We start from the raw sequence: 27,654 nt of genomic DNA, 5'->3' as shown, positions 1-27,654 counted from the left end.
AAATAGTAGGATCACCATAAAGCTGCTTCCTTGAGTGAGTTTTTCCACAATAATAACACAAACATACTGCCAAAAACAATCAGCTCCCCGTGGTGAAGCGTGCAGAGGGACGGTGCACTGACCCCCCTCTCCTCTGCTACATACACTCAGTAATTACACAGTAAAAACACCAGCCCTGCCATTACCCAGGGGTCAATGTGTTGTGCCATGCCGTGCTGGAGTTTAGCTTCCTCTCTGTCCCCTGGTGACCTGTAGAAGTGTTGGCTGACAAACTAAAGCCTCAGGCACCGGCCACTTTTTACCTTCAACCTCTGACCTCACGGCAGGGGTCACTGCCTCTCATTTGTTCTCCTGAACACCTCCTGAAAACAATAACGTTTTTTAAACGGCATGCTTTTGCACAATGTTGAAGCCACGGTTCTACAGTGTCTACGTCTGTGAAAGGGGATCCTGTTGTGTGACTTTTACTGCCTCTGATGTAAAAGTCTGTTTTTCTCTTATCTGGATTTGATTTGAGGCCTCCAATGTAACTTTAATCGAGTTTCTGATTGAGTCGTTTTTCTAAATTGCTGTGAATCCAATGGGGAACTGAATGGAAACTATGAGCCCACTGTCTTAGCTCTCTGTCTCCTAATGTGAAACAAAGCACTATCATGCAACACCTACCATTTCACTGGAGCCAGTAAGGTCTGTGAATCAGTGTCTGTTTCGACGGATGTTTTTAATAGATAAATCACAGTCACAGTTACTGCTTTAACTGCTGTATTTTATTCACAAGGAAAGAAAGTCCTTTTAGTGTGATAGTCTAAGAGGAAGTACTATTGCATCCATGCATCTCAACCATTACATAGGCCAAAACCTGTTATTTATGCCTCTCAGTGCCTTGACCTGTGAGCTGTGGGTCTGTGGGCTGGTATCTTGATGAAAGCTCTCCTGTCGATGCTATCTCAGAGCTGCATTAACAGAGCTGGGCTGTGGAGTAGAGCTCTCCTCCTACCTGACCAGAGCCTGACGGGTCTCGACATTATACATCGGTTAGGGCCGGGTAGGGCCTGTTTTTTCATCAATAACTAGGGTACTGGCAGGGCTCAGGTATCACTAAAATGATGACTAACATTTTAAAGCTGAGCCATTTGCATGTACTCTGCTGCGCAGCACAGTTATATCTGACTAAAATCCTAACATGGTGTCAGAAGAGCTTCAACCTCGTCAAATATAAGACAGTTGGAGTTTAGAGTGATGAAAAGTAGCTAACAGCTAACTGCTCTCTCATGTCTCTTTATTGAGCAGAGCAGCCCAAGCAGAGCTATTGCTATGAATAATCACAGACTCAGAATGCCATGAGCAGAGCGCATGCACAGCGAGCTGTGGGCAGGGAGCGAGTGACAGACAGAGAGGAGCAGCAAATGGATTTACTAACAGAGGAAGTTTTTTCTGATTTGGGGTTTTGGGCAGGGCCTTAAATTTGGCAGAAGCAATCGGGCCTGGGTAGGGTAGGGCCTGAACGTCATGGGCATGGGTAGGGCTCGGGCTTAAAATTCATGCCTCTACTGTGGAGATTCATGCCTCTACTGTGGAGATTCAGGGCTCTACTATGGAGATTCATGCCTCTACTGTGGAGATTCATGCCTCTACTGTGGAGATTCAGGGCTCTACTGTGGAGATTCAGGGCTCTACTGTGGAGAGGAAGTTGCTGTATGACTTGGCAGGCTGAGGTGACTGTACAAGACCTGATCTGGGAAAACACGCCTGCTGTCCGTCTGCACTGTGACTGTTCTGTACTGGAGGAAGATGGAGCTGGGCCAGTCAGCCAGTCAGTCAGTCAGTCAGTCAGTCTGTCAGCCAGTCAGCCAGTCAGTCAGTCAGTCAGCCAGTCAGTCAGTCAGTCAGTCAGTCAGTCAGTCAGTCAGTCAGTAGTTCTGATGGCTGTTGTTACTGGTGTTGCCACACCTGGTGGAAGAATCAGAGGAAGCTCTCAGGGGAGAGGCCACAGGTTGGTGTTAGGATCAGAACACTGGCCTTGTGTTTTAAGAGTGGGAGAGAGAGGGAGAGAGGGGAGAGAGAGAGAGAGAGAGAGAGAGGGGGAGAGAGAGGGGGAGAGAGAGAGAGAGGGAGAGAGAGGGGAGAGAGAGAGGGGAGAGAGAGAGGGGAGAGAGAGAGAGAGAGAGAGAGAGAGAGGCAGGTTGAGTCTGTTTTGGGGCTTAAGGGCAGCAGTGTATAACAGTCTGTATTAAGCTGTTAAAGGTTGTTGGGTCTGTAGCCATGCCTTGAGACAGGTCATAAATCACTTAGATGGGAGCTATCGTATCAGTGTGAGGTCACTGGGCTGCCATTTTGGAGAGTTTGCATGTTCCATCCTGATTTATGATTCAGATTCACCAGGGGTCTGATCAAGAATAAAGCCGTATCACACTGGACTGTTAACACCTGGAATTTGTCAATCTGCTTTCCCTATGTGTGTGTAGGAGGGTGTGTATGTGTGTTTGTGTCTGTTTGTGTGTGTGCGTGCATGTGTGTGTGTACGTGTGCGAACCCCCACATGTGTACGTTGTGATGGAGTGTAAGCGGCAATGGTGTTCAGTATCAGCTTTCTAGTCTTGTACATGCTTACCCAGTGTGACACATCACAGGAACTGTTTCATGTTGAATGGTTACGACATACTCTGAAAACAAGGTGTGTATGTATGTGCTGGCGTGAGCATTTTTAAATGCAAGGGATTTAGAAAGTGCCTCTTTCCTGGAACTGGTGCCTCAGAGTCCCCCTGAGATTCCCTGTGGCTGCTGTGTGGCAAATCGTCAAGTTATTAATTGCCATCTTGTCGATTACTGTCAACATTTACTAGATTCACATGCAAAACTTAACCTACAAAAGATAATGATACAGTATTTATTTGTACAGAAACACTGACATTCAGTTCAAGCGGCAGCCTCTGAAGGGAAAGTCCAAACCCAGACCATGCAAGGTTTTTGAGGAGAGGATCATAGAGAAGAGCCAAGTGAATGGGGCTCAGTGAGGTGTGACTGTAGTACTAACTGTGATCACGGTGGCACAACATTAGATTATGGGTTGGGATATAATCTGTGGGTGGGCGTCGTCAAACACACAAGCAGGAATTATCCTGCCAACATTTTATATCTTAATCACTGTTTCATAAAACAAAGAATCAAAACCTGACAGTTGAAATAGTTATCTTGCACATATCCATTTTATAAACAGCCTACTGTTGAACCCTCTCTGGCAAACACTCTGTGAGAATCTCCACCAGGCTTCATCTTCTTGTTTGCTTTAGATTATTTGAGGATTACGGATTGTGAAAAGCAGAGGAGTCAAGCACAGATCAGGGGTTTAAACAACCTCAACACTGCCATGTCATAACCCGCTCACAATCTAAACTTAAAAACATTCCATAAAATAACCATAACCATCATAACTCCATCCTTGATTGAGGACTACTTGAAATGTGGTTGAGTTCTGGTCAGTCTAAAAACAGGTTGTGGATCATAAGATCATAATGTGGCACTGTCGTCACGGTGAGGAGGAAGTGATGCTGTAGTGCCTCTCAGAACCCCTGCAGGGTGTGAGGGTCATCATGATCAGACAGCTGTGTTAATCCTCACTGTTCCAGACTGATCTGTCACAGCCTCCACCATGAGAGACCTAACACAATGAGTCACATAGAGAGAGAGAGAGAGAGAGAGAGAGAGACAGAGAGAGAGAGAGACAGAGAGAGAGACAGAGAGAGAGAGAGAGAGACAGAGAGAGAGAGAGAGAGAGAGAGAGAGAGAGAGAGAGAGACAGAGAGAGAGAGAGAGAGACAGAGAGAGAGAGAGAGAGAGAGAGAGAGTGAGAGAGAGAGAGAGAGAGAGAGAGAGAGAGACAGACAGACAGAGAGAGAGAGAGAGAGACAGAGAGAGAGAGAGAGAGCGAGAGAGAGAGAGAGAGACAGAGAGAGAGAGAGAGAGACAGAGAGAGAGACAGAGAGAGAGAGAGAGAGAGAGAGAGAGACAGAGAGAGAGAGAGAGAGAGAGAGAGAGACAGAGCGAGAGAGAGAGAGAGAGAGAGAGAGAGAGAGAGAGCGAGAGAGAGAGAGAGAGAGAGAGAGAGAGAGAGAGAGACAGAGAGAGAGAGAGAGAGAGAGAGAGAGAGAGAGAGACAGAGAGAGAGAGACAGAGAGAGAGAGAGAGAGAGAGAGAGAGAGAGAGACAGAGAGAGAGAGAGAGAGAGAGAGAGAGACAGAGAGAGAGAGAGAGAGAGAGAGAGAGAGACAGAGAGAGAGAGAGAGAGACAGAGAGAGAGAGAGAGAGAGACAGAGAGAGAGAGAGAGAGAGAGAGAGAGAGAGAGAGAGAGAGAGAGAGAGAGAGACAGAGAGAGAGAGAGAGAGACAGAGAGAGAGAGAGAGAGAGAGAGAGAGAGTCGCGCGTGTGTCCGCGCGTTCGTTTGTTTATTCGTTTGTTTCTTGAAATCACAGAACAATACAAAGTCATGTTCTGACCCTGTGTGTCCAAAGAGGAGGAAGTGGAAGGTGTGGGCTCTGCTGGAGCCACATGGCAGATGAGGTTCAACACATTATCTTTCAGGGGTCAGATGTCAAAGGTGACTAATATGTGTTAAAATGCTGCCAGCAAATGGCTGCGAATGGGGTCACAACCTCACCATGTGGCGTCTCTCCCCCTCATGGCATCCGAGAACTCCCATTCCTGACTTAAATGTCTGTCATACACGCACACGAACACACATGCACAAACACACACACACTCACACACGCACACGTACATATGAACCGGGCTAACAATCCCAAACATGGGGGAGCTTAGAACAACAGCCTGCTTGCCTGTAAGTGACACCATGTGTGTATGTGTGTGAAGCCTGCATATGCCCAGAGAGGTAAAGATGAGGAAGCTACTAATCCCCTTTAATGTGCTATATATCGCATGTGGATTGACTCAGTGCCACTCAAACCCATGCCGTCTGCATAATTGTCATACCACAGAGATTAAATGATTGGGCCAGCTCCAAACCTCTTTAACCTCCTCTGAGGTCGTTGTCAGGGTAACAGAAAACAACTGCAACAAACTGAAGGCCACGTTCCAAACCATCCTACCCTGCTCTGTCTCTCTCACTCATACACAGATACACATAACTTGTTTACAGAGGATCCTGGATACTGTTTAGTTTTTTGTACTGAGAGTTAATCTCAAATGTGATTTTGATACTTTGGAATGTTAATTCGTTCCCAAATCGAGCTTATACAGTATAACTAAACAACATGTTTAATATACATCTGTGGTCTTGTTGAAACTATGTTTCATGCCTGTTGGAGTCAGAGCTTTGTGTTGATCTTGCAAACTCTTGCGTTCAGGGTTTTTTGTGTGCCGTATTGCTCTCTGTCAGTCCTTGTCATGGAGCGCATGTCCATGACTTGTAGACAATGACACTGAAGCAAATTATTGGTTGAAGAAAGACTCTTTATTGTATCTCTTCAAGGTAAAGTCAAGAATCCTGAAACCAAAGAGAATGTTGGATTGAGTAGCGCATTCCGTTTGCCAACAATACTTTGACATAATGCGCCAAAGTCGAGTGTTTGTTGATCACGCCAGTTACTAAAACAATGTAACTTTTAACAATGTTTCTATCGTGTATAAAGCTGCCCATTTAAACAAATATGATCCAGCAATGTGAAATATATTATTCTAATAACGATCAAAGTATTGGTAGAGTATAATCATATAATTTAACCTACCTTGTGTTTGTCTGAAGCACCGAACTGTTTTCTTGTTGAAGTGCTGGTGTGCATTATGCATGAGGCAAGTTAGTCTACGAGTCATCGATGATGGCCTACCAAAAGGCAAAAAGCCTCCTGAGGGGATGGGGGCCTGGGATTAAAAATAAATACAATATAAATATAGGACAAAACACAGATCAAAACAAGAGAGACAGCACAACACTACATAAAGAGAGACCTAAGACAACAACATAGCAAGGCAGCAACACATGACAACACAGCATCGTAGCAACACAACATAACAACAACATGGTAGCAACACAACATGGTAGCAGCACAAAACATGGTAGAAACATTATTAGGCACAGACAACAGCACAAAGGGCAAGAAGGTAGAGACAACAATACATCACACAAAGCAGCCACAACTGTCAATAAGAGTGTCCATGATTGAGTCTTTGAATGAAGAGATTGTGATAAAACTGTCCAGTTTGAGTGTTTGTTGCAGCTCATTCCAGTCACTAGCTGTATGTGCTTTGGGGACCTTTAACAGAATGTGACTGGCAGAACGGGTGTTGTATGTGGAGGATGAGGGCTGCAGTAGATATCTCAGATGGGGGGAGTGAGGCCTAAGAGGGTTTTATAAATAAGCACCAACCAGTGGGTCTTGCAACGGGTATACAGAGATGACCAGTTTACAAAGGAGTATAGAGTGCAGTGACGTGTCTTATAAGGAGCATTGGTGGCAAATCTGATGGCCGAATGGTAAAGAACATATAGCCGCTCGAGGGCACCCTTACCTGCTGATCATTAAATTATGTCTCCGTAATCTAGCATGGGTAGGATGGTCATCTGAATCAGGGTTAGTTTGGCAGCTGGGGTGAAAGTGGAGCGATTACGATAGAGGAAATCAAGTCTAGATTTAACTTTAGCCTCCAGCTTTGATATGTGCTGACAGAAGGACAGTGCGCCATCTAGCCATACTCCCAAGTACTTGTATGAGGTGACTACCTCAAGCTCTAAACCCTCAGAGGTAGTAATAACACCTGTGGGAGGAGGGGCATTCTTCTTGCCAAACCACATTACATTTGTTTTGGAGGTGTTCAGAAGAAGGTTAAGGGTAGAGAAATCTTGTTGGACACTAAGAAAGCTTTGTTGTAGAGCATTTGACACAAAATCCAGGGAGGGGCCAGCCGTGTATAAGACTGTATCATCTGCAATTAAATGGATGAGAGAGCTTCCTACTGCCTGAGCTATGTTGTTAATGTAAATTGAGAAGAGCGTGGGGCCTATGATTGAGCCTTGGGGTACTCCCTTGGTGACAGGCAGTGGCAGAGACAGCAGATTTTCTGACTTTATACACTGCACTCTTTGAGAGAGGTAGTTAGATAACCAGCCAAAAGACCCCTCAGAGACACCAATACATCCCACGAGAATGGAATGCTCTACCGTATCAAAAGCTTTGGCCAAGTAAATAAAAATATCAGCACAATATTGCTTAGAATCAATGGCAATGGTGACATCATTGAGGACCTTTAAGGTTGCAGTGATACATCCGGAAACCAGGTTGACCGGAAACCAGGAAACCAGATTGCTGGTTTCCTGACCGGAAACCAGATTGCATACCCGAGAGAATACTATAGACATCAAGTATGCCAGTCAGTTGATTATTGACAAGTTGTTCCAACACTTTTGATAAACAGGACAAAATAGAAATAGGCCTATAACAGTTAGGATCAGCTTGATCTCCCCCTTTAAATAAAGGATGAACCGTGGCTGCCTTCCAAGCAATGGGAACCTCCTCAGAAAGCAGAGACTGGTTAAAAAGGTTGGAGATAGGCTTGGCGATGATAGGGGCAGCAACCTTAATAACCTCTTACATCTAGACGTTCCGCTAGCGAAACACCTGCTCCAATATCCAATGATGGGCGTGGCGCGAAATACAAATTCCTCTAAAATCCGAAAACTTCCATTTTTCAAACATATGACTATTTTACAGCATTTTAAAGACAAGACTCTCATTAATCTAACCACACTGTCCGATTTCAAAAAGGCTTTACAACGAAAGCAAAACATTAGATTATGTCAGCAGAGTACCCAGCCAGAAATAATCAGACACCCATTTTTCAAGCTAGCATATAATGTCACAAAAAACAAAACCACAGCTAAATGCAGCACTAACCTTTGATGATCTTCATCAGATGACAACCCTAGGACATTATGTTATACAATGCATCCATGTTTTGTTCAATCAAGTTCATATTTATATAAAAAACCAGCTTTTTTACATTAGCATGTGACGTTCAGAACTAGCATACCCCCCGCAAACATCCGGTGAATTTACTAAATTACTCACGATAAACGTTCACAAAAAACATAACAATTATATTAAGAATTATAGATACAGAACTCCTCTATGCACTCGATATGTCCGATTTTAAAAAAGCTTTTCGGTGAAAGCACATTTTGCAATATTCTCAGTAGATAGCCCAGCCATCACGGCTAGCCATTTAGACACCGACCAAGTTTAGCCCTGATCAAACTCCGATTTACTTTTACAAAAATGTCATTACCTTTGTTGTCTTCGTCAGAATGCACTCCCAGGACTGCTACTTCAATAACAAATGTTGGTTTGGTCCAAAATAATCCATCGTTATATCCAAATTGCGGCGTTTTGTTCGTGCGTTCCAAGACACTATCCAAAATGGTAAATCAGGGTCGCGAGCATGGCGCAATTCGTGACAAAAGATTTCTAAATATTCCATTACCGTACTTCGAAGCATGTCAACCGCTGTTTAAAATCCATTTTTATGCCATTTTTCTAGTAAAAAAGCGATAATATTCCGACCGGGAATCTCCGTTTAGCTAAACAGAGGAAAGAAAACAAAGCTTTCGGTCGACGCGGGCACGAGCCTGAGTCTCACAGTACTGTAACCAGCCACTATCCAAACACGCTACTTTGTTTCAGCCAGAGCCTGCAAAGCCACGATTCAGCATTTTGCCACCTTCTGAGAGTCCATGTGAGCCGTAGAAAGTGTCACGTAAGAGCAGAGATCCCCTGTAATAGATAGAGATAATCAACAAGGCCAAGAAATGGTCAGACAGGGTACTTCCTGTACAGAATCTTCTCAGGTTTTGGCCTGCCAAATGAGTTCTGTTATACTCACAGACACCATTCAAACAGTTTTAGAAACTTTGGAGTGTTTTCTATCCAAAGCTAATAATTACATGCATATTCTAGTTTCTGGGCAGGAGTACTAATCAGATTAAATCGGGTATGTTTTTTATCCGTCCGTGAAAATACTGCCCCCTAGCCATAACAGGTTAAAGAAGAAAGGGTCTAAACCATCTGACTCAGATGTTTTATGGGGTCAGGTTTCAGGAGCTCCTTTAGCACCTCGGACTCAGTGACTGCCTGCAGGGAGAAACTTTGTAGTGGGGAAGGGGAAAAAGAGGGAGATGCATCGGGGATAGTCGTATTAGAAGGGGTGGGAGATGAGAAAATGTTGGACGGGCAAGGAGGCATGTCTGAGTCAAATAGGAATCCTGACTTAATGAAGTGGTGATTAAAGAGCTCAGACATGTGCTTCTTGTCAGTAACAACCACATCATCAACATTAAGGGACATGGGCAGCTGTGAGGAGGAGGGTTTTTTCTCCAGGTCTTTAACCGTTTCCAGAACTTCTTGGGGTTAGACCCACAGAGAACTGCTCCTTAAAGTAACTAACTTTGGCCTTCCGGATAGCCTGAGTGCTCATATTTCTAATTTGCCTGAACGATAGCCAGTCAGCCTGAGTATGCGTGTGCCGAGCCTTTCACCAAATGCAATTCTTGAGGTGGAGTAACTTAGCAAGATCACGGTTGAACCAGGGGCTGAACCTGTTTTTAATTCTCATTTTCTTTATGGGGGCGTTTTTGTTAACAATACCACTGAAGATATTAAAAAAGAAGGTCCAAGCGTCTTCGACAGAGGCGATCAAGCTGATTCTATACCATTTTACAGAGGCCAGTTCATGAAGGAAGGTTTGCTCATTGATGTTTTTTAGCAAGCGTCTATGACAAATCAGGACAGGTCGTTTCACTGAGCAGCCATTACGAACACATGCTGTAAAACAGTGATCACTAAGGTCATTACAGAAAACACCAGACTGATACCTATCAGGATTATTTGTGAGGAAAACATCGAGGAGAGTTGCCTTTTCTGGGTGTTTGGAGTCATACCTTGTGGGATTTGTAATAATCTGAGAAAGATTTAATTGCTTTAGGACTTGGTCAGGTGGTTTAAGCAAGTCCCAGTTTAGGTCACCTAGCAGGATAAATTCAGACTTAGTGTAAGGGGCCAGGAGAGAGCTTAAGGCAGGTAGGGTACAGGCCGGTGCTGATGGAGGACGATAGCACCCAGCAACAGTCAACAAAGAGCTATTTGAAACTTTAATGCTTAAAACCAGCAAATCAAGCATCAGTATTCAAAACACTCTTCAGATGGCAACAAGATCATATTGTACAGCAATTTCATCAGGTAACATGAATACACAGCCGGTTTATGTAAAACCGTTGTTTATGATACAGTATATGTCCATGGGAAATTACGCATTTATGGTAGAAATGTGTTTTGGGGCTATCATGATGGAACATTCCTAGCTGAAGGGAGTTCCTGGAAAGAATACTTAGGTGCTCAGTTGGCTTTTGCCTGGGAGAGAGCAGGCTGGGCAGGTAACAGGTTGACTAGAGTAGAGTTATACCTGGGAGAGAGCAGGCTGGGCAGGTAACAGGTTGACTAGAGTAGAGTTATACCTGGGAGAGAGCAGGCTGGGCAGGTAACAGGTTGACTAGAGTAGAGTTATACCTGGGAGAGAGCAGGCTGGGCAGGTAACAGGTTGACTAGAGTAGAGTTATACCTGGAGGAGAGCAGGCTGGGCAGGTAACAGGTTGACTAGAGTAGAGTTATACCTGGGAGAGAGCAGGCTGGGCAGCTAACAGGTTGACTAGAGTAGAGTTATACCTGGGAGAGAGCAGGCTGGGCAGGTAACAGGTTGACTAGAGTAGAGTTATACCTGGGAGAGAGCAGGCTGGGCAGGTAACAGGTTGACTAGAGTAGAGTTATACCTGGGAGAGAGCAGGCTGGGCAGGTAACAGGTTGACTAGAGTAGAGTTATACCTGGGAGAGAGCAGGCTGGGCAGGTAACAGGTTGACTAGAGTAGAGATATACCTGGGAGAGAGCAGGCTGGGCAGGTAACAGGTTGACTAGAGTAGAGTTATACCTGGGAGAGAGCAGGCTGGGCAGGTAACAGGTTGACTAGAGTAGAGTTATACCTGGGAGAGAGCAGGCTGGGCAGGTAACAGGTTGACTAGAGTAGAGTTATACCTGGGAGAGAGCAGGCTGGGCAGGTAACAGGTTGACTAGAGTAGAGTTATACCTGGGAGAGAGCAGGCTGGGCAGGTAACAGGTTGACTAGAGTAGAGTTATACCTGGGAGAGAGCAGGCTGGGCAGGTAACAGGTTGACTAGAGTAGAGTTATACCTGGGAGAGAGCAGGCTGGGCAGGTAACAGGTTGACTAGAGTAGAGTTATACCTGGGAGAGAGCAGGCTGGGCAGGTAACAGGTTGACTAGACTAGAGTTATACCTGGAGGAGAGCAGGCTGGGCAGGTAACAGGTTAGCTCAAGTAGAGTTATACCTGGAGGAGAGCAGGCTGGGCAGGTAACAGGTTGACTAGAGTAGAGTTATACCTGGGAGAGAGCAGGCTGGGCAGGTAACAGGTTGACTAGAGTAGAGTTATACCTGGAGGAGAGCAGGCTGGGCAGGTAACAGGTTGGCTAGAGTAGAGTTATACCTGGGAGAGAGCAGGCTGGGCAGGTAACAGGTTGACTAGAGTAGAGTTATACCTGGGAGAGAGCAGGCTGGGCAGGTAACAGGTTGACTAGAGTAGAGATATACCTGGAGGAGAGCAGGCTGGGCAGGTAACAGGTTGACTAGAGTAGAGTTATACCTGGAGGAGAGCAGGCTGGGCAGGTAACAGGTTGACTAGAGTAGAGATATACCTGGGAGAGAGCAGGCTGGGCAGGTAACAGGTTGACTAGAGTAGAGATATACCTGGGAGAGAGCAGGCTGGGCAGGTAACAGGTTGACTAGAGTAGAGATATACCTGGGAGAGAGCAGGCTGGGCAGGTAACAGGTTGACTAGAGTAGAGTTATACCTGGGAGAGAGCAGGCTGGGCAGGTAACAGGTTGACTAGAGTAGAGATATACCTGGGAGAGAGCAGGCTGGGCAGGTAACAGGTTGACTAGAGTAGAGTTATACCTGGGAGAGAGCAGGCTGGGCAGGTAACAGGTTAGCTCGAGTAGAGTTATACCTGGAGGAGAGCAGGCTGGACAGGTAACAGGTTGACTAGAGTAGAGTTATACCTGGGAGAGAGCAGGCTGGACAGGTAACAGGTTGACTAGAGTAGAGTTATACCTGGGAGAGAGCAGGCTGGGCAGGTAACAGGTTGACTAGAGTAGAGTTATACCTGGGAGAGAGCAGGCTGGGCAGATAACAGGTTGACTAGAGTAGAGTTATACCTGGAGGAGAGCAGGCTGGACAGGTAACAGGTTAGCTACAGTAGAGTTATACCTGGAGGAGAGCAGGCTGGGCAGGTAACAGGTTGGCTAGAGTAGAGTTATACCTGGAGGAGAGCAGGCTGGGCAGGTAACAGGTTGGCTAGAGTAGAGTTATACCTGGGAGAGAGCAGGCTGGGCAGGTAACAGGTTGACTAGAGTAGAGTTATACCTGGAGGAGAGCAGGCTGGACAGGTAACAGGTTAGCTAGAGTAGAGTTATACCTGGGAGAGAGCAGGCTGGGCAGGTAACAGGTTGACTAGAGTAGAGTTATACCTGGAGGAGAGCAGGCTGGGCAGGTAACAGGTTAGCTCAGAGTAGAGTTATACCTGGAGGAGAGCAGGCTGGGCAGGTAACAGGTTGACTAGAGTAGAGTTATACCTGGAGGAGAGCAGGCTGGGCAGGTAACAGGTTGGCTCAGAGTAGAGTTATACCTGGAGGAGAGCAGGCTGGGCAGGTAACAGGTTGAGCTCAGAGTAGAGTTATACCTGGAGGAGAGCAGGCTGGGCAGGTAACAGGTTGGCTAGAGTAGAGTTATACCTGGAGGAGAGCAGGCTGGGCAGGTAACAGGTTAGCTCAAGTAGAGTTATACCTGGAGGAGAGCAGGCTGGGCAGGTAACAGGTTGACTAGAGTAGAGTTATACCTGGAGGAGAGCAGGCTGGACAGGTAACAGGTTGGCTAGAGTAGAGTTATACCTGGGAGAGAGCAGGCTGGGCAGGTAACAGGTTAGCTACAGTAGAGTTATACCTGGAGGAGAGCAGGCTGGGCAGGTAACAGGTTAGCTAGAGTAGAGTTATACCTGGGAGAGAGCAGGCTGGACAGGTAACAGGTTAGCTAGAGTAGAGTTATACCTGAGTTTTGTTATAGGCAAAGAGTTGTTGCCGGAATAGTTTGTACTGAGAATATGTTTGAGTTATTCAAGTCTTTGTCAACGACCTGTTTGTTATTTTCTGTACAAAGTTTATTGGCAAATAAAAGTCTCTAAGAGAGGTGAGCACCAGAACATTCTGTCTGTCTCCTCACTGTCTGATCCGTCGCTTCGGTTACTGCTTTGTCTTTCGTCTGTCGTTGTGTTGCGTTCAGGGTTGTGTTTGTGGACCGTAGTGCTCTATGGTCTTGTGTTCAGAGCCGTGTTGCTCGGGCTGCCAGGCTTTGTCACATATCTGTGCTGTGATTCAGAGCTGTACCCACAGCAGAGGCCTTGTGTTTATGAGGTGTAGCTCGTAAACTCTCTAATGCTGTATTAACAATCACTTTCTTATGGAGGCGTTGCGTGTGGTTTTATGGAAACATGTATGTTAAAGAGACACATATGGAACTGAGTTTCTACACAGAGAACTCTTGTTTCTTCATTATCAGCTGCCTGGCAAGCTCAAGACAGTCCTGAAGTTCATGTGCAACTTGAGGTTTTTCATTAGTCATGCCATTAATGTAAAAAAATAAAAACACAAGTGTTTTTGTTTATCAGCTATCTGATTGGTTACATTTGTTGCCCTAAATGTGGACCTGGAGTGTGAATGAATGCGTACAGAGAGAACTAGCCAGAGAAAGAAGAGAAAACACTTGAGATAAAGAATGAGGAAAAGTAGAAGAGACCCAGGAAGGATCGATAACAGGAAGGCAGATCATTCCTCAACAAACCCCAGACAGTGGGCAGTCCTTAAAAGGACATGGCAAGCAGCAGGATTGGCTGAGAGAGCTGACGCTGGATTGGCTCGTAAGGTTGAGTGACCTGCAGGGAATGGAGCAGGTTCTCAAATTAGGAAGAGAGTTGTTAGAGCTGACCTTCACAATACAAGAGGGAAGTGGAAGAGAGAGAGGGGTGAGCAGAGAGAAATACATGTAGAGTGGCGTGAAAGATACAGAGAGAGAGAAAGAGGGAGAGAGATGAGTGTGTGCTTGTTAGTTGACAGCATGGAAACAGAGGTCTTAGTTATCCCCTATGTTTCCCTGGACAGAGGGAATGGTATGTTAAACACAGGGAAGCCCTAGCAGTTACACACTTTTGGGAATCACAAGTCAATCAACCTCTTTGATTGAACCTGTCTTCCATAAGCAGCAGAGTGAGATACACAGACACTGACTTGGCCGTAAGTGGTGTGACTCGACACTGGGGAGATGACTGAATCCTCCTGAGAGAGGAGCTGAACCTGCCCTCGCCCTCCCTGCTCCCCACCACGCCCCCCCCCCCTGGTCCCCACACTGTCCCACCTGGTCCCCACCCCAGCCCCCCCTGGTCCCCACCCCCCCACGATCTGGGTGTCACGTTCTTTCACAATCTCTCTCTCTCTCTCTCTCTCTCTTACTTTTAATCTTTTATTTCTGGATCAAAAATAGCTGGCTGTTGTTATTCTAGGAGCCTGGTTCTGATAGGGAAGTCTCTAGATCAGTGGCCTGTGTTGCAGAGCTTTTATTGTGAAACAGAGGCTTTTATTGTGAAGAAGGTTTAGGCTGACTCATGCAGAGAGCAAGGGAGGCTGAGTCTGGCTGCTGACTGCTCTATATATGCGGCTTCGCTACCTGGCAGACCGGCAGAAACAACCACACACACACCTCCTGGGGAATACCTGAGCCACAGACAGACATACTCACCTGGGCCACGTCACTGAAGGTACTACTCTTTCTTACAAATTCTTTACAGAATCAGACACAACTTTTGTCAATTTAACACACTTCAGTGGAAGTGAGCGTTTATGGAGAGAGGGGAAGGGAGAGGGAGAGAGGGAGGAGAGGGAGAGTGAGGGAAAGGGAGGAGAGGGAGAGTGAGGGAAAGGGAGGAGAGGGAGAGTGAGGGAAAGGGAGGAGAGGGTGACAAGCAAGTAGCAAGATGCTTTTCATTAACGCTCAGTCAAGTTCAGTTCATTAGAGAGAGAGAAGACGATGTGAACACACCACATTAGCATAGCCACTGTTGCTTTATGCTGAGCTCACTGCTTCAATGAAAGACAGTGTTGCCATTGTTCTTTTTTCTGTGGTAAAACTTTGTGGGCTAAAACTGATCTCAAAATCAGTTGAAATCACAATCTGTCATTTATGCTTCTGAAGAACTAAAAAGGGTTGAATTGAGAGATGGAATGAAGGAGTCCAGAATAAGGAGAGACACAAATGATAGAGAAGGAGAACCAGGAACACTTTTTCATAATTTCTGTCTGCTTTGCCAGCCCCTCAGACAGTTAATGTAAAAAGCATGTGTTGGAGTATGGATGTGTGGTTTATAGGACAGAGAGAGGCGGAGATAGAAACCCATTCATTTACTGGAAGTTCTGGGAAGTGGTTAGTCTGGAGAGGAGAGGGCTGGAGGCAACTGGCTGCTTTACTGAGGGTGATCGGGTCTATGAGGTTGATAAAGCGTAGTTGTGTGAGATGCTTTATTCTGGGTTGTGTCTGTGTTGTGTTAGTGGTGAAGGACCAGTTGTGTTTTTATATAGGTCAGTTGTGTGGTGCCACTTTGGGGTCTGATAGATTAGTTAGCACAATAGTGCCTGTCAGGTCAGAATAGTAGTGTCAGGTTTGGCTTTAGTCCTTCACTGGGTTCTCTGGTTTCTACCCCCTCCCTTCCCCTCACTTTCTCTGGCTCTCCTCCTCTTTCTCATTCTCCCTCTCCACTCCTGCTGCTAATCCCATTTGATGGCGATGTCTTTCCCATTCCAATCCCAGGAAGAATGTCTTGAGCATTCCTGCAATACAGAAAAACACTCTAAACGGGGGGGAGGAATGGAAGGAGGGAGGGAGGGAGGTAGAGAGGGAAGGAGGGAGGAAGAGAGGGAGGAAGGGAGGGAGCTCACTGTTCATTCTCTGCACTTCTCACCTATTATTTGATTCTACATAAAATGGCTCCCAAGATAGACTGATTAAATAGAGGGGAGAGACATAACTTAAGGGGTTGATGGGAGCTGGAGCAACCCTGAACTGTTAGTCTGGTCAGAATGAGCCACACGCTCTGTGCAGTTGTTAAAGCGGGAAAAAGAAAACAGTCTGGTTCTGTTTTATGTGTTGTGTGTGCAATTAGAGCCAGAGAGAGAGGGAGGGAGGGAGTGGGGTACAGACGGAGCAAGGGAGGAGGTGAAAGAGAGAAACATGGAGAGGTTGAAAATACATTTGGAAGTCTAGGAGAACAAAGACAGAGAGAAATTGAGTGGGACAAGGAGAGAGAATGGGAGTTGATAACAAAAAGTCATATTTTACTTTATGCCTTTCTGGTTTCCTTTGTTGTCTATATGAAAAATGTCAGGAACTACTCCTACCAATACAGAACCTCAAGTTGAACTGATCTAGGAGCTGAGTCTAGAGGGGTATGACATGTCCATGGAAAGGACTACTCCTACCAATACAGAACCTCAAGTTTAACTGATCTAGGAGCTGCGTCTAGAGGGGTATGAAATGTCCATGGAAAGGACTACTCCTACCAATACAGAACCTCAAGTTGAACTGATCTAGGAGCTGCGTCTAGAGGGGTATGAAATGTCCATGGAAAGGACTACTCCTACCAATACAGAACCTCAAGTTGAACTGATCTAGGAGCTGCGTCTAGGGGGGTATGAAATGTCCATGGAAAGTTGGACGGCTCCTCTGTCTCCTCTCTCTCTCTCCTGAGGAGGAGCACTCAGCCAAACCATGGGAGGAGGGATTAGGGAGAGCTGTATGAGTCGCTGTGAGTGAAGAGTTTGGGCCTGCATGGTGGTAAATTAGCCTGTGATGTGGGTCAGGTCAATGGGTTAACTCTGGTTCTAAACCTGACTGGACTGGAGGTTCGGCCAACATGCACCTCCATGTGGAAAAGGATATGATTTAGACTGATGATTTAGACTGTACTTTCATTCAAAATATCCAAATTGTGTGTGTACATGTAGGCCTACTTGTGTATGTACTGTCTCTGTTTGTTTTTGTGCGGTTTGTGTTTGTGTGCGCACAGCCCACACCTGTTTGAGGGCTTCACTAGAATTTGTTGATGGAAGTTTATCACGCCCACCAGTTGATCTCATCCAGTGATCTAAAGTGATGATGTCAAAGATAAACATTCAGCTATCTTGCTGGGGGTGTTTGTATACAGGAGTCCTGTGAACTGTTATTGTAGCCCCTTACCGTAAACTTAACAAAGGACTTTAGTCTCCCCCTCCTCTAATACAACTCCACATGGTTGTCTAAAAAAGAGCTTTGTTCTTCTTAGAGACCCTTGGTGACCAATGTATGTGTAATGACCTGCTACTTTGCTGTTGTAAATACAGATGTCATAGTGTAAACATTATTCTGCAGCGATAGGACAAATCATTATGGTGATTTTGGCCCATAGCTATAAGATTCCTGTTTCTTGCTACAGCCACCTGTGTTATGTGTCTCCACAACAGGAGAAGATGCACATCGATCCATCAGTATTTCCTTAATTAAAGTCAACCAAATAAGTAGTAGCTAGTAGTCAGTCAGGTAGATAACCAGCCAGTTAGTCAGTCTGTCAGTCTCAGTCAGTACAGTCAGTCAATATGTCAGACAGTGTGACAGACTAGGCTGTTTCTGTCATGGATCAGTCAAGTGCAGGTTGACGCACTGTAACAATGATGTAATGGGGCTGTGTTAATACAGGTGAGGGAAGTGTGAAACATGCTGTCAGGCACAGTGAGACACTGATCATACTGTACTGTCTGTCTGCTCATGCTTGTGGAGGTGTGTTTGACAGAGAGAGCGAGGTGTATTTGCATACGTGATTGCAGTGGGAGTCAAACTCAGGAGTCTCTGGTATTTTCCCATGCTCCTATTGATTTCACCCTGCGTTTCTGGATCTGGTCTGATAAACTCTTGGCCCGGGGCATGGTTTGGGGCCAGCATGTTGTTGTGTCACCACTTTGGTGTGTTTCCACTGTATCTCACACACACACACACAGCGGCTGTATTTGTTTTGGAGGTGTAATGCCAGAGCTCCATTCTCTTGTTTAGGTATATATCATTCATGTTTGACAAGGCCACACTTTTTAAAAGCTGTAGACTGGCATGGTGACGTGTGGTTAAACAGTGACACACACACAATCATAAACACACATTAATATGTAGGTACAGGTCTGATTGTGGGAAAATGTACAACTGTTGTTCAGACATTTGAGTAGATCAACAGCTTTTCACTTCTACATAGCTGGCTTGTACAGTATGTACACACAGTGCAGCAGGAAGCTTAGCCCCTTGTTGTTGTTTACAGAAAGAACCCCCTCATTATTGGCTATTTACACTCAACTACTTCCTGTCATCCCATGGTCGCTTCCTGTCATCAGTGAGTGCTGCTGGCGGAATCCCATAAACCCTTTCTCTCCTCTACTCCTAGTCAACCAGCGGCTAACCAAAGACATTCCCCGTACCCAAACAAGCGAGCTTGTAAAACCCAGCGATGGCTCACAGCTTGCATGGTGGCATGTCAGTCGTCAAACTGTAGATCCGTATATCTGTATAGACTTGAGGCCGTCATTGTCTAGGAAGCACAAACCAGTGACTGTGTGTGTAAACAGGACCTTTATAGACAGGTTGATTAGAGAGAGCATTGATTAAAGACAGCATGATTAGAGTCTACAGAGGAGAGGCAGCTCTGTGGCTGGCATGGTCTGTTTCAGCTTGCTTGCTCTGACTGCTACAACATGGTCTGTTTCAGCTTGCGCTGACTGCTACAACATGGTCTGTTTCAGCTTGCGCTGACTGCTACAACATGGTCTGTTTCAGCTTGCGCTGACTGCTACAACATGGTCTGTTTCAGCTTGCGCTGACTGCTACAACATGGTCTGTTTCAGCTTGCGCTGACTGCTACAACATGGTCTGTTTCAGCTTGCGCTGACTGCTACAACATGGTCTGTTTCAGCTTGCGCTGACTGCTACAACATGGTCTGTTTCAGCTTGCGCTGACTGCTACAACATGGTCTGTTTCAGCTTGCGCTGACTGCTACAACATGGTCTGTTTCAGCTTGCGCTGACTGCTACAACATGGTCTGTTTCAGCTTGCGCTGACTGCTACAACATGGTCTGTTTCAGCTTGCGCTGACTGCTACAACATGGTCTGTTTCAGCTTGCGCTGACTGCTACAACATGGCCTGTTTCAGCTTGCTTGCGCTGACTGCTACAACATGGCCTGTTTCAGCTTGCTTGCGCTGACTGCTACAACATGGCCTGTTTCAGCTTGCTTGCGCTGACTGCTACAACATGGCCTGTTTCAGCTTGCTTGCGCTGACTGCTACAACATGGCCTGTTTCAGCTTGCTTGCGCTGACTGCTACAACATGGCCTGTTTCAGCTTGCTTGCGCTGACTGCTACAACATGGCCTGTTTCAGCTTGCTTGCTCTGACTGCTACAACATGGCCTGTTTCAGCTTGCTTGCTCTGACTGCTACAACATGGCCTGTTTCAGCTTGCTTGCTCTGACTGCTACAACATGGCCTGTTTCAGCTTGCTTGCTCTGACTGCTACAACATGGCCTGTTTCAGCTTGCTTGCTCTGACTGCTACAACATGGTCTGTTTCAGCTTGCTTGCTCTGACTGCTACAACATGGTCTGTTTCAGCTTGCTTGCTCTGACTGCTACAACATGGTCTGTTTCAGCTTGCTTGCTCTGACTGCTACAACATGGTCTGTTTCAGCTTGCGCTGACTGCTACAACATGGTCTGTTTCAGCTTGCTTGCTCTGACTGCTACAACATGGTCTGTTTCAGCTTGCTTGCTCTGACTGCTACAACATGGTCTGTTTCAGCTTGCTTGCTCTGACTGCTACAACATGGTCTGTTTCAGCTTGCTTGCTCTGACTGCTACAACATGGTCTGTTTCAGCTTGCTTGCTCTGACTGCTACAACATGGTCTGTTTCAGCTTGCTTGCTCTGACTGCTACAACATGGCCTGTTTCAGCTTGCTTGCTCTGACTGGTACAACATGGTCTGTTTCAGCTTGCTACATGGTGCTATAAAAGACAGATGCAATTAACTCTAACTCAGACAAGCGGTGCCTGACTCCGTTAAGCTCAGTGATGCTGCTAATGTTTGCATGTAGGAACTGGAGTTAAAAAAACACCACCAGAATAATTGTATAATTGACGTGTTATTATGAGTGTAATTGAATGCTGAATGGTAAGTCAATCAAAAAGTTTTTCCTGAAGCGCTCTCTCATTGTGTTCAATGTTAAAGAATTTACACCCAGGAACCAGGCCAACTGAGTGGCGCAGTGGTCTAAGGCACTGCATCTCAGTGTTGGAGGCATCACTACAGACACCCTGGTTCGAATCCAGGCTGTATCACAACTGGCCATGATTGGGAGTCCCATAGGGCGGCGCACAATTGGCCTACTATTGTCCGGATTTGGCCGGTGTAGGCTGTCATTGTAAATAACAATTTGTTCTTAACTGACTTGCCTAGTCAAATAAAGGTAAAATTATTCTATATTTTTTTAATAAAGTAATTTTCAAGATGAGAGAAAAAGAGAAATAACATTTAACAGCCTATTAATACCTCCAAATGGAGGCTGAGAGAGAAGGATAAGGAGAAAGAAAGAGATTTAACTGTAATGTAGCGTTACAGTTTGGAATGACAGAGCTGAGCTCTGCAGTTTTTTCACACTGTAACTGGGTGTTGTGTGGGCCAGTTGGCTCAGCTCGGTACAGCACAACACTGGGCCGTTGGCATGGAGACAGAGAGCAGGACGGTTCCCTCCCTGCAAGTCCCCACTGCACGTCAAGACAGAGGAACAGACTGTCAGAGGAACTAAATGAATTAACATCAGTAATTTCAGCAGTTTCTGTCATTTATTAGCTGCTCACAGGAGAGAGAACGTTTTTACCAAGTATCAACTCAGAGCTTTGTACCTTGTAGAAATGCTGTCTACATACAGTAAGTGTAGACCTACAGTTTTGTTTCTTGTACCCCAGAGAGTCAGACTGGCATCAAGAAAACATGCAGTTGAGAACAGCTGTAGGAAAAGACCCTTTCAGACTAAACAAGGCATATGGAGAGTTGAATGTTAATTGCTGTAAATGAATAGGCTGTATGGTTTTAAGTCAATGAATATATTTTTAAGAGGGGTTGATTGGGTGGAATGCTCCTCTTTTTGTTCCCAGAGTTGGTGACTAAATCAAGTCAAATGACCATGAGGAGAAATTCATGGTGTTGTTGGCTCATTCAAGACTAACAGATCCGTCCTGTTCGGTTATTAATAGAGAAAGAGCTTGATTGATAGAGATGGAATAGTTCTCTGAGTAATTTCATAGGTGGATGTTGGCTGGGCAGATGAGGTTGAAGACTGGACCATACGGGGTCAAAGTGTCAGGGTTACGTAGTGTCAGGCTGGCCCACACCTGCTATCCTGGAGGCAGACAGACCTTTTAAAGGACAATAAAATGACGGATGAAGCTGAACAATTACACTGTCTGATCTTCTCACTGACAATATGATAATATGATATTATCTGACAAATGCTAATTCAATGGAAACATTGAAATTAAAGTAAAATGTCAGAGTTGACATACAATACAATTGGAAAGTTAATCATATGCGGAAAGTGGGACAAATAAATCTTAATCATGTGATTGTCCTTTAGTAAAATAAGAAAGTGGAATTGGACTGTAGTAACTGTTCTATATAAAGAAAGAACACCTTTTAAGGAAAGGAGATGATGTCAGTCAGTCATAGACATCCAACATCCACTCTGCCTCCCCCATATACTCCGGAGAATTCTAGAGACCGGAGAAAAAACACTAAGACAACTTTTTGGATATATTTGTAAATTCAAACTGGCCTTCTAGCAATGAGATTCTGTAAGATATTCTAGGCAGGCTGGAAACCATCAGGTGGGTTATTAACAAATGCAGGCACGTGGTCAAACTGTTTTAAAGGCTCTCCAAATGATTGAACGCACAACACAGGCTGTCCGGCAGTGAAGGAGTCTGTTGAAGAGAGAAAGACAGAGAGAAAGATAAAGCGCTGAGGAAATGAAGCGCGTTTCCCCTCTGCTTGAGCGAGCGGGTGAGGCGAGGAGAGGCGCTTCTGCCTCATGCGCTGAGAGAACATAGCCAAAAAAGGAATGAAAACGGTACAGAGGAACAGAGGAGTGGAAGCCGAGGCTGGCTCTCTCAGCAGATGCCAAACTATTCCTGTAAAAGTGCTCTTTTGGTGGAGGCTTGAATGTCCGACATTGCTGGGATTTTAAGGAAAACACATGGTGAAAAGTACACTGCACTATGTGCTAATTCTTATAAACTGTAGCCTACAACAGCACACAGGTTATGACAGGTTGGAGTGATTGAAATAATGAGTGTTTATTTGGGTCTGAAGTTCCACTGTTGATACACTCTTAGAAAAAGGGTTCCAAATGGTTCTTCGGCTGTCCCCATAGGAAAACACTTTTTGGTTCCAGGTAGAACCCTTTTTGGTTACATGCAGAACCCTCTGTGGAAAGGGATCTCTAAGGAACCCAAAAGGGTTGTTCCTGGAACCAAAAGGGTTCTTCAATGGATTCTCCTATGGGTTCTCCTATGGGGACAGCCAAATAACCATTTTAGATACCACATTTTTTTCTAAGAGTATACTAATGATGGGAGCATGTTTATTTTACCTTTATTTAACTAGGCAAGTCAGTTAAGAACAAATTCTTATTTTCAATGACAGCCTAGGAACAGTGGGTTAACTGCCTTGTTCAGGGGCAGAACGACAGACTTGTACCTTGTCAGCTCGGGTATATGATCTAGCAACCTTTCTGTTACTGGCCCAATATTCTAACCACTAGGCTACCTGCCGCCGAAACTGATTTGGAAGCATGTCGAATATCTGTCTTATGATGTTTTCACTGACACAACTGACATTTTATTGTAAAATGTTCACTACCTTTGTTTAGTTCTTAACATGTTTATTATTCTTTTTTATTATTCTTTATTCAGGAAAACCCCATTGACACCAGGGTCTCGTTCTCAAGGGTGTCCTGATCACAGTAATACAACAAATACAATGTATAACAAAACAGCAATCAATACAATGTAAAATAAAAATTAAAAACATACAGTAGAAAGAGGGAGAGGAGGCTGGGGGAGGGGGTGTGGGGGGTGGACCCTCAGACAGAAAATGAAAAATAGCAGAAAAAAGTCTTCCTGATTATTCAGCATCTGGAACAGATTGTGAGAATGCAGGTCTAGTGGAGTCCTGATGACAAGGCATGTTGCTGTAACTATAGTCTTCTACCCAGGCTATCTGAAGGACTCACTACTAGTCACACTAAGACTGGGCCATTAACATGAAGGTCTCTGACACATTGGGGTTTTATAGCTTTCCCAAAGACCCCTCTCCCCTTCTGCTACCCTGAGAAGATAACTCTTCCATTTCATGTGTGTCCTGGAGTTCCCACACTACAGTCATGTTACAAGCCCCCAGATGCAAGTAAAAGATGTCCCTGTAATTTACCCCTTCAAAGCATGGATTGGACATAGGATGCGTAGTTTACTCGCCCCCCTTTTTTCATTCCAGTCTACAATGTCACGTTGTATAAATGATTGGAGACAGGCGCAGGAATATGTGATAGGGGGTTTTAATACTCCACCAAAAATATACAACATGCAAAGGCATGGGGACGAAGCCCTAAACAAACATGTATACAAAAACACAGGAATGTAACCCAAACAAAATAGCGAGGTAAAACCGCTAATAAATACAAGGGACGAGACCCACAAAGGACATGGGAACAATAACCGACAAGGGAATGGTGAACAGAGGGCACATATATATACAGTTATTAAATCAGGGGAATTGAAGTCAGGTGTGCATAATGAGACAGTTCAGTGACGCCTAGAGGCCGGTGACGTAGACCTCCGAGACCGGTGCACGGAATGAGCAGCAGTAGGACGGGTCAGAGGTTTCGAACGCTCTTTCTTATTGGTCTATTAACTAATCTACAGCATGGTAAATCCATGAGGCGATCTTTTCAAACATCTCTTCCACTAAAAGGGCATTATCATCATGTTCACAATTTCACAATATTTCACTTACTGGGCAGTTTATTAGGGACACCCATCTGGTACTGGGTCAGACCCCCCTTTGCCTCCAGAATAGCCTGAATTCTTCGGGCATATGTTCTACAAGGTGTTGGAAACGTTTGTTGCTCAGTTGGTGTCAAGGGACCTAACGTGTGCCAGGAAAACGTTCCCCACACCATTACACCTCCACCACCAGCCTGTACTGTTGACACCAGGCAGGATGGGTCCATGGACTCATGCTGCTTACGCCAAATCCTGACTCTGCCATCAGCATGACGCAACAAGAACCGGGATTCGACGGACCAGGCAATGTTTTTCCACTCCTCAATTGTCCAGTGTTGGTGATTGTATGCACACTGGAGCCACTTCTTCTTGTTTTTAACTGATAGGAGTGGAACCCGGTCTGGTCGTCTGCTGCAATAATCCATCAGTGACAAGGATCGACGAGTTGTGCATTCCGAGATGTCGTTCTGCACATCACTGTTGTACTACGCCATTATTTGTCTGTTTGTGCATGATTCTTTTCATTCTCCTTCAACCTCATCAATGAGCAGTTTTCTCCCACAGGACTGCCTCTGACTGGATGTTTTTTTGTTTGTTGCACCGTTCTCGGTAAACTCTAGACACTGTAGTGTGTGAAAAGCCCAGGAGGACGGCCGTTTCAGAGATACTGGATCTGGCACCTCACGTAGGTCACTCGTTTTGCCCATTTCTAACCTTTTAATGGAACAGTAACTGAATGCCTCAATGCCTGTCTGCCTGCTTTATATAGCAAGCCATGGCCACGTGACTCATTGTCTGTAGGAACGATACATTTTCATGAACAGCGTGGTGTACCTAATAAACTGAGAGGTGAGTTTGACTGCACTGGGCCTTTAAAACGGTAACAATTTTGCTACGCCCCATGGCAAAATGTGTTGAATTACAGGAAATCAGTAGGATCAGTAACCTCCTGAAAGTCTTAGTTTCCCCATTCACTGATCCCAGACCAGGCCGGGCCAGAAGTGATGATTGTACAGTGAGTAGACAGTGTAGGAGGGCTCAGTGTGTGAAATCCTCAGGCAGCCATACCTCTGTGACAGAATACAATACTCCATCATTAGGACTCACCCCTGCCTGAGAACAAGATGCGACAGAGACGTTTTTGTTGTTTCATCACATTGCTCTTTAAGAGATGTGAGCCGCCACACCTTGTCCCTAGTGCAGTACTTGTCTAGGTATGTCTCTCTCCTGTCTGTACCGAAATCAATTACATTATTACAATGTAATTATCACGTATTTTATGACCATGCCTAGTCTTGTCCTTGACCCAGCAGAGGTCATCACACTGTTCAGCATTTGTCATAATGGAAGACAACATTGGCAAAACTTCCTCACATTTTGTACTCCAGTCTCCTTTTGAATTTTTTTTATTGTTTGATGTGGTTGTCGACAGGCTGGCCTTTTAACAAGTCTTTCTGGAGCTATCAGTCCCTGTTCCCTGTGCAGTGGTTTCCTCCCCACTAATCAGCACTTCACACACACACACACACACACACACACACACACAGATGGTAGCTCGGATGGCTAGCTGAATTAACCACACCCCACGGTCCCCTGAACCCTTTAACCTCAGGCCTGACAAGCTATCAATTCCAGGCTGGTGAAAAAACATAATTCCTGATCGAGGACCCCTGGACGGTCCAGTGCTGATGTCATCCCCACAACTCTGTGTGGTTTTCAACTACTCACAGTAACAGCCTGTAACTTTAGAACAATGTCTCAGCATGACTGGGATGCTCATTCTCTATGATAGACAATTGTGATTGTTAAATTGCCAATGTAATTTGCGTAACCAGAGAGAGCCGGGGAACGGTGTATTGTGTCAGTCACGGGAAAATGGATGACAGCCGCATGCTTTCGTAACATTTCTACAACGTGCCTGAAACCTTGAAGCAGTGATAACTCATCCTGTCCAGCATTTTAGTGGGGTTGTGTCACCACTTCCGCCGAAGTCGGCTTCTCTCCTTGTTCGTTCTGTGATCGACGTCACCGGCTTTCTAGCCATCGCCGCTCCATTTTTCATATATCCATTTGTCTTGTTTCCATACACACCTGGTTTTCATTTCCCCAATTAAGCTACTTGTATTTAACCCTCTGTTTCCCATCATGTTTTGTGTGTAATTGTTACATGTTGCTGTGGTGTCTTTTTACGCGCTTTACTTTTGTTATGTTCCGTGTTTTTGAGCGCATTTGATTTATGTTGTGCTCTCGTATAGGAACTTTAATAAAGTGTGCCTGTTTACATCACGCTACTCTCCTGCCTAGCTATCTAGGCATTTCTACTGACTCAAAGATGTGGATATACAGTATGGAGTCTAGGCCTTTACTGTATGAATTCCATTGGTCCAAACTTTGTTATGCTTCTGATCTACGTGTGTGTGTGTGTGTGTGTGGTGTGTGTGTGTGTGGTGTGTGTTCCTGCTTTCATTTAGCTGACAAGCTTGTTTGAACTTTGTCCATTTTGTTGATTTCTTTTTTTACTGTTTGACACGATGATTCACAGTGATCCCACTGCTCAGTAGATGATGCCCTTGTGTCCTTCCTTCCAGGAACGCAGAACAGTTGAAGCAGCTGCAGGATCAGATTATATTGGAACAGCAGGAAGCAGCCAATTGGATCCAACATCAGGAACAACAGCAGGAAGTCCCGCCTCTGCCACAGCAGCCCCAGGAAGTGCCCTCTCCACCCTCTCCCACTCTTCCCCCTCCTCCCTCCTTCCAGGAGCTGGAGAGCAGCGCCATGCAGACCAGCACCTTCAACTACGCCCGGCCAAAGCAGTTCATTGCTGCCCAGAGCCCTGGGGGGACTGGCCCTATGGGGGGCTATGTCACCCAGTCCTCGGGGTCCTCTGGTTCCAGCCTGCCCTCACCCCTCTCCCCACCCACCTCACAAAAACCCTTCACCAGGGTTGTCCTGCCTCCCTTCAGTAAGGGCAGCAGCATTGAGTCTCAGTCCCCTTCCTCTCCCTCCTTCCCACCTCCACCTCCTCCCTTCCTCAGTAGCAGCATTTCATCCTTGTCAGGCCCCGCCAAAGACTTCCCTCCACCCCCTCCTCCCCCTCCTCCACCCATCTCTTCGGCTCTTCCCTTCTCCCTCGCCCACTCCAACAGCTCCTCCCCCTTCACCTCCCAGCCCCAATCACCTGCTGGCTTCCTGGCCTCTGTCCTTCCAGCCACACCCACTAGCCCGTCCTTCAATGCCCTGGGCCTGCCTAAAGGGAACGGGACTATGTGAGTATCTATACACTGACTGTGCACACAGTTACACTGGCTCCCTGTGGGGCAGTACCCTATACTTTCAGACCCTTTCATTCCATAGTCAAAT

At 45.7% G+C, this 27,654-nt stretch overlaps 1 protein-coding gene across 9 annotated transcripts in view; it reads left to right on the top strand.

Annotated features, from left to right (window-relative positions):
• Positions 1–27,654, top strand: part of palld (palladin, cytoskeletal associated protein) — a 122,032-nt gene that overhangs the window by 72,972 nt on the left and 21,406 nt on the right. For 8 of the 9 annotated variants that reach the window (XM_045687649.2, XM_045687651.2, XM_045687653.2 and 5 more), the window contains one exon: positions 26,880–27,560. In XM_045687649.2, coding sequence (XP_045543605.2) covers positions 26,880–27,560 — 681 coding nt within the window. Of the gene's footprint in view, positions 1–14,774; positions 14,934–26,879; positions 27,561–27,654 lie in introns of those variants that run through there. The other variant, XM_045687659.2, reaches the window with a different exon arrangement.

This window comes from Salmo salar, chromosome 10 (assembly GCF_965601325.2).
Source record: "Salmo salar chromosome 10, fSalSal1, whole genome shotgun sequence".
Lineage (NCBI taxonomy): Eukaryota > Metazoa > Chordata > Actinopteri > Salmoniformes > Salmonidae > Salmo > Salmo salar.
Note: the sequence above shows the minus strand (reverse complement) of the source record. Positions and strands in the feature narration are given on the sequence as shown.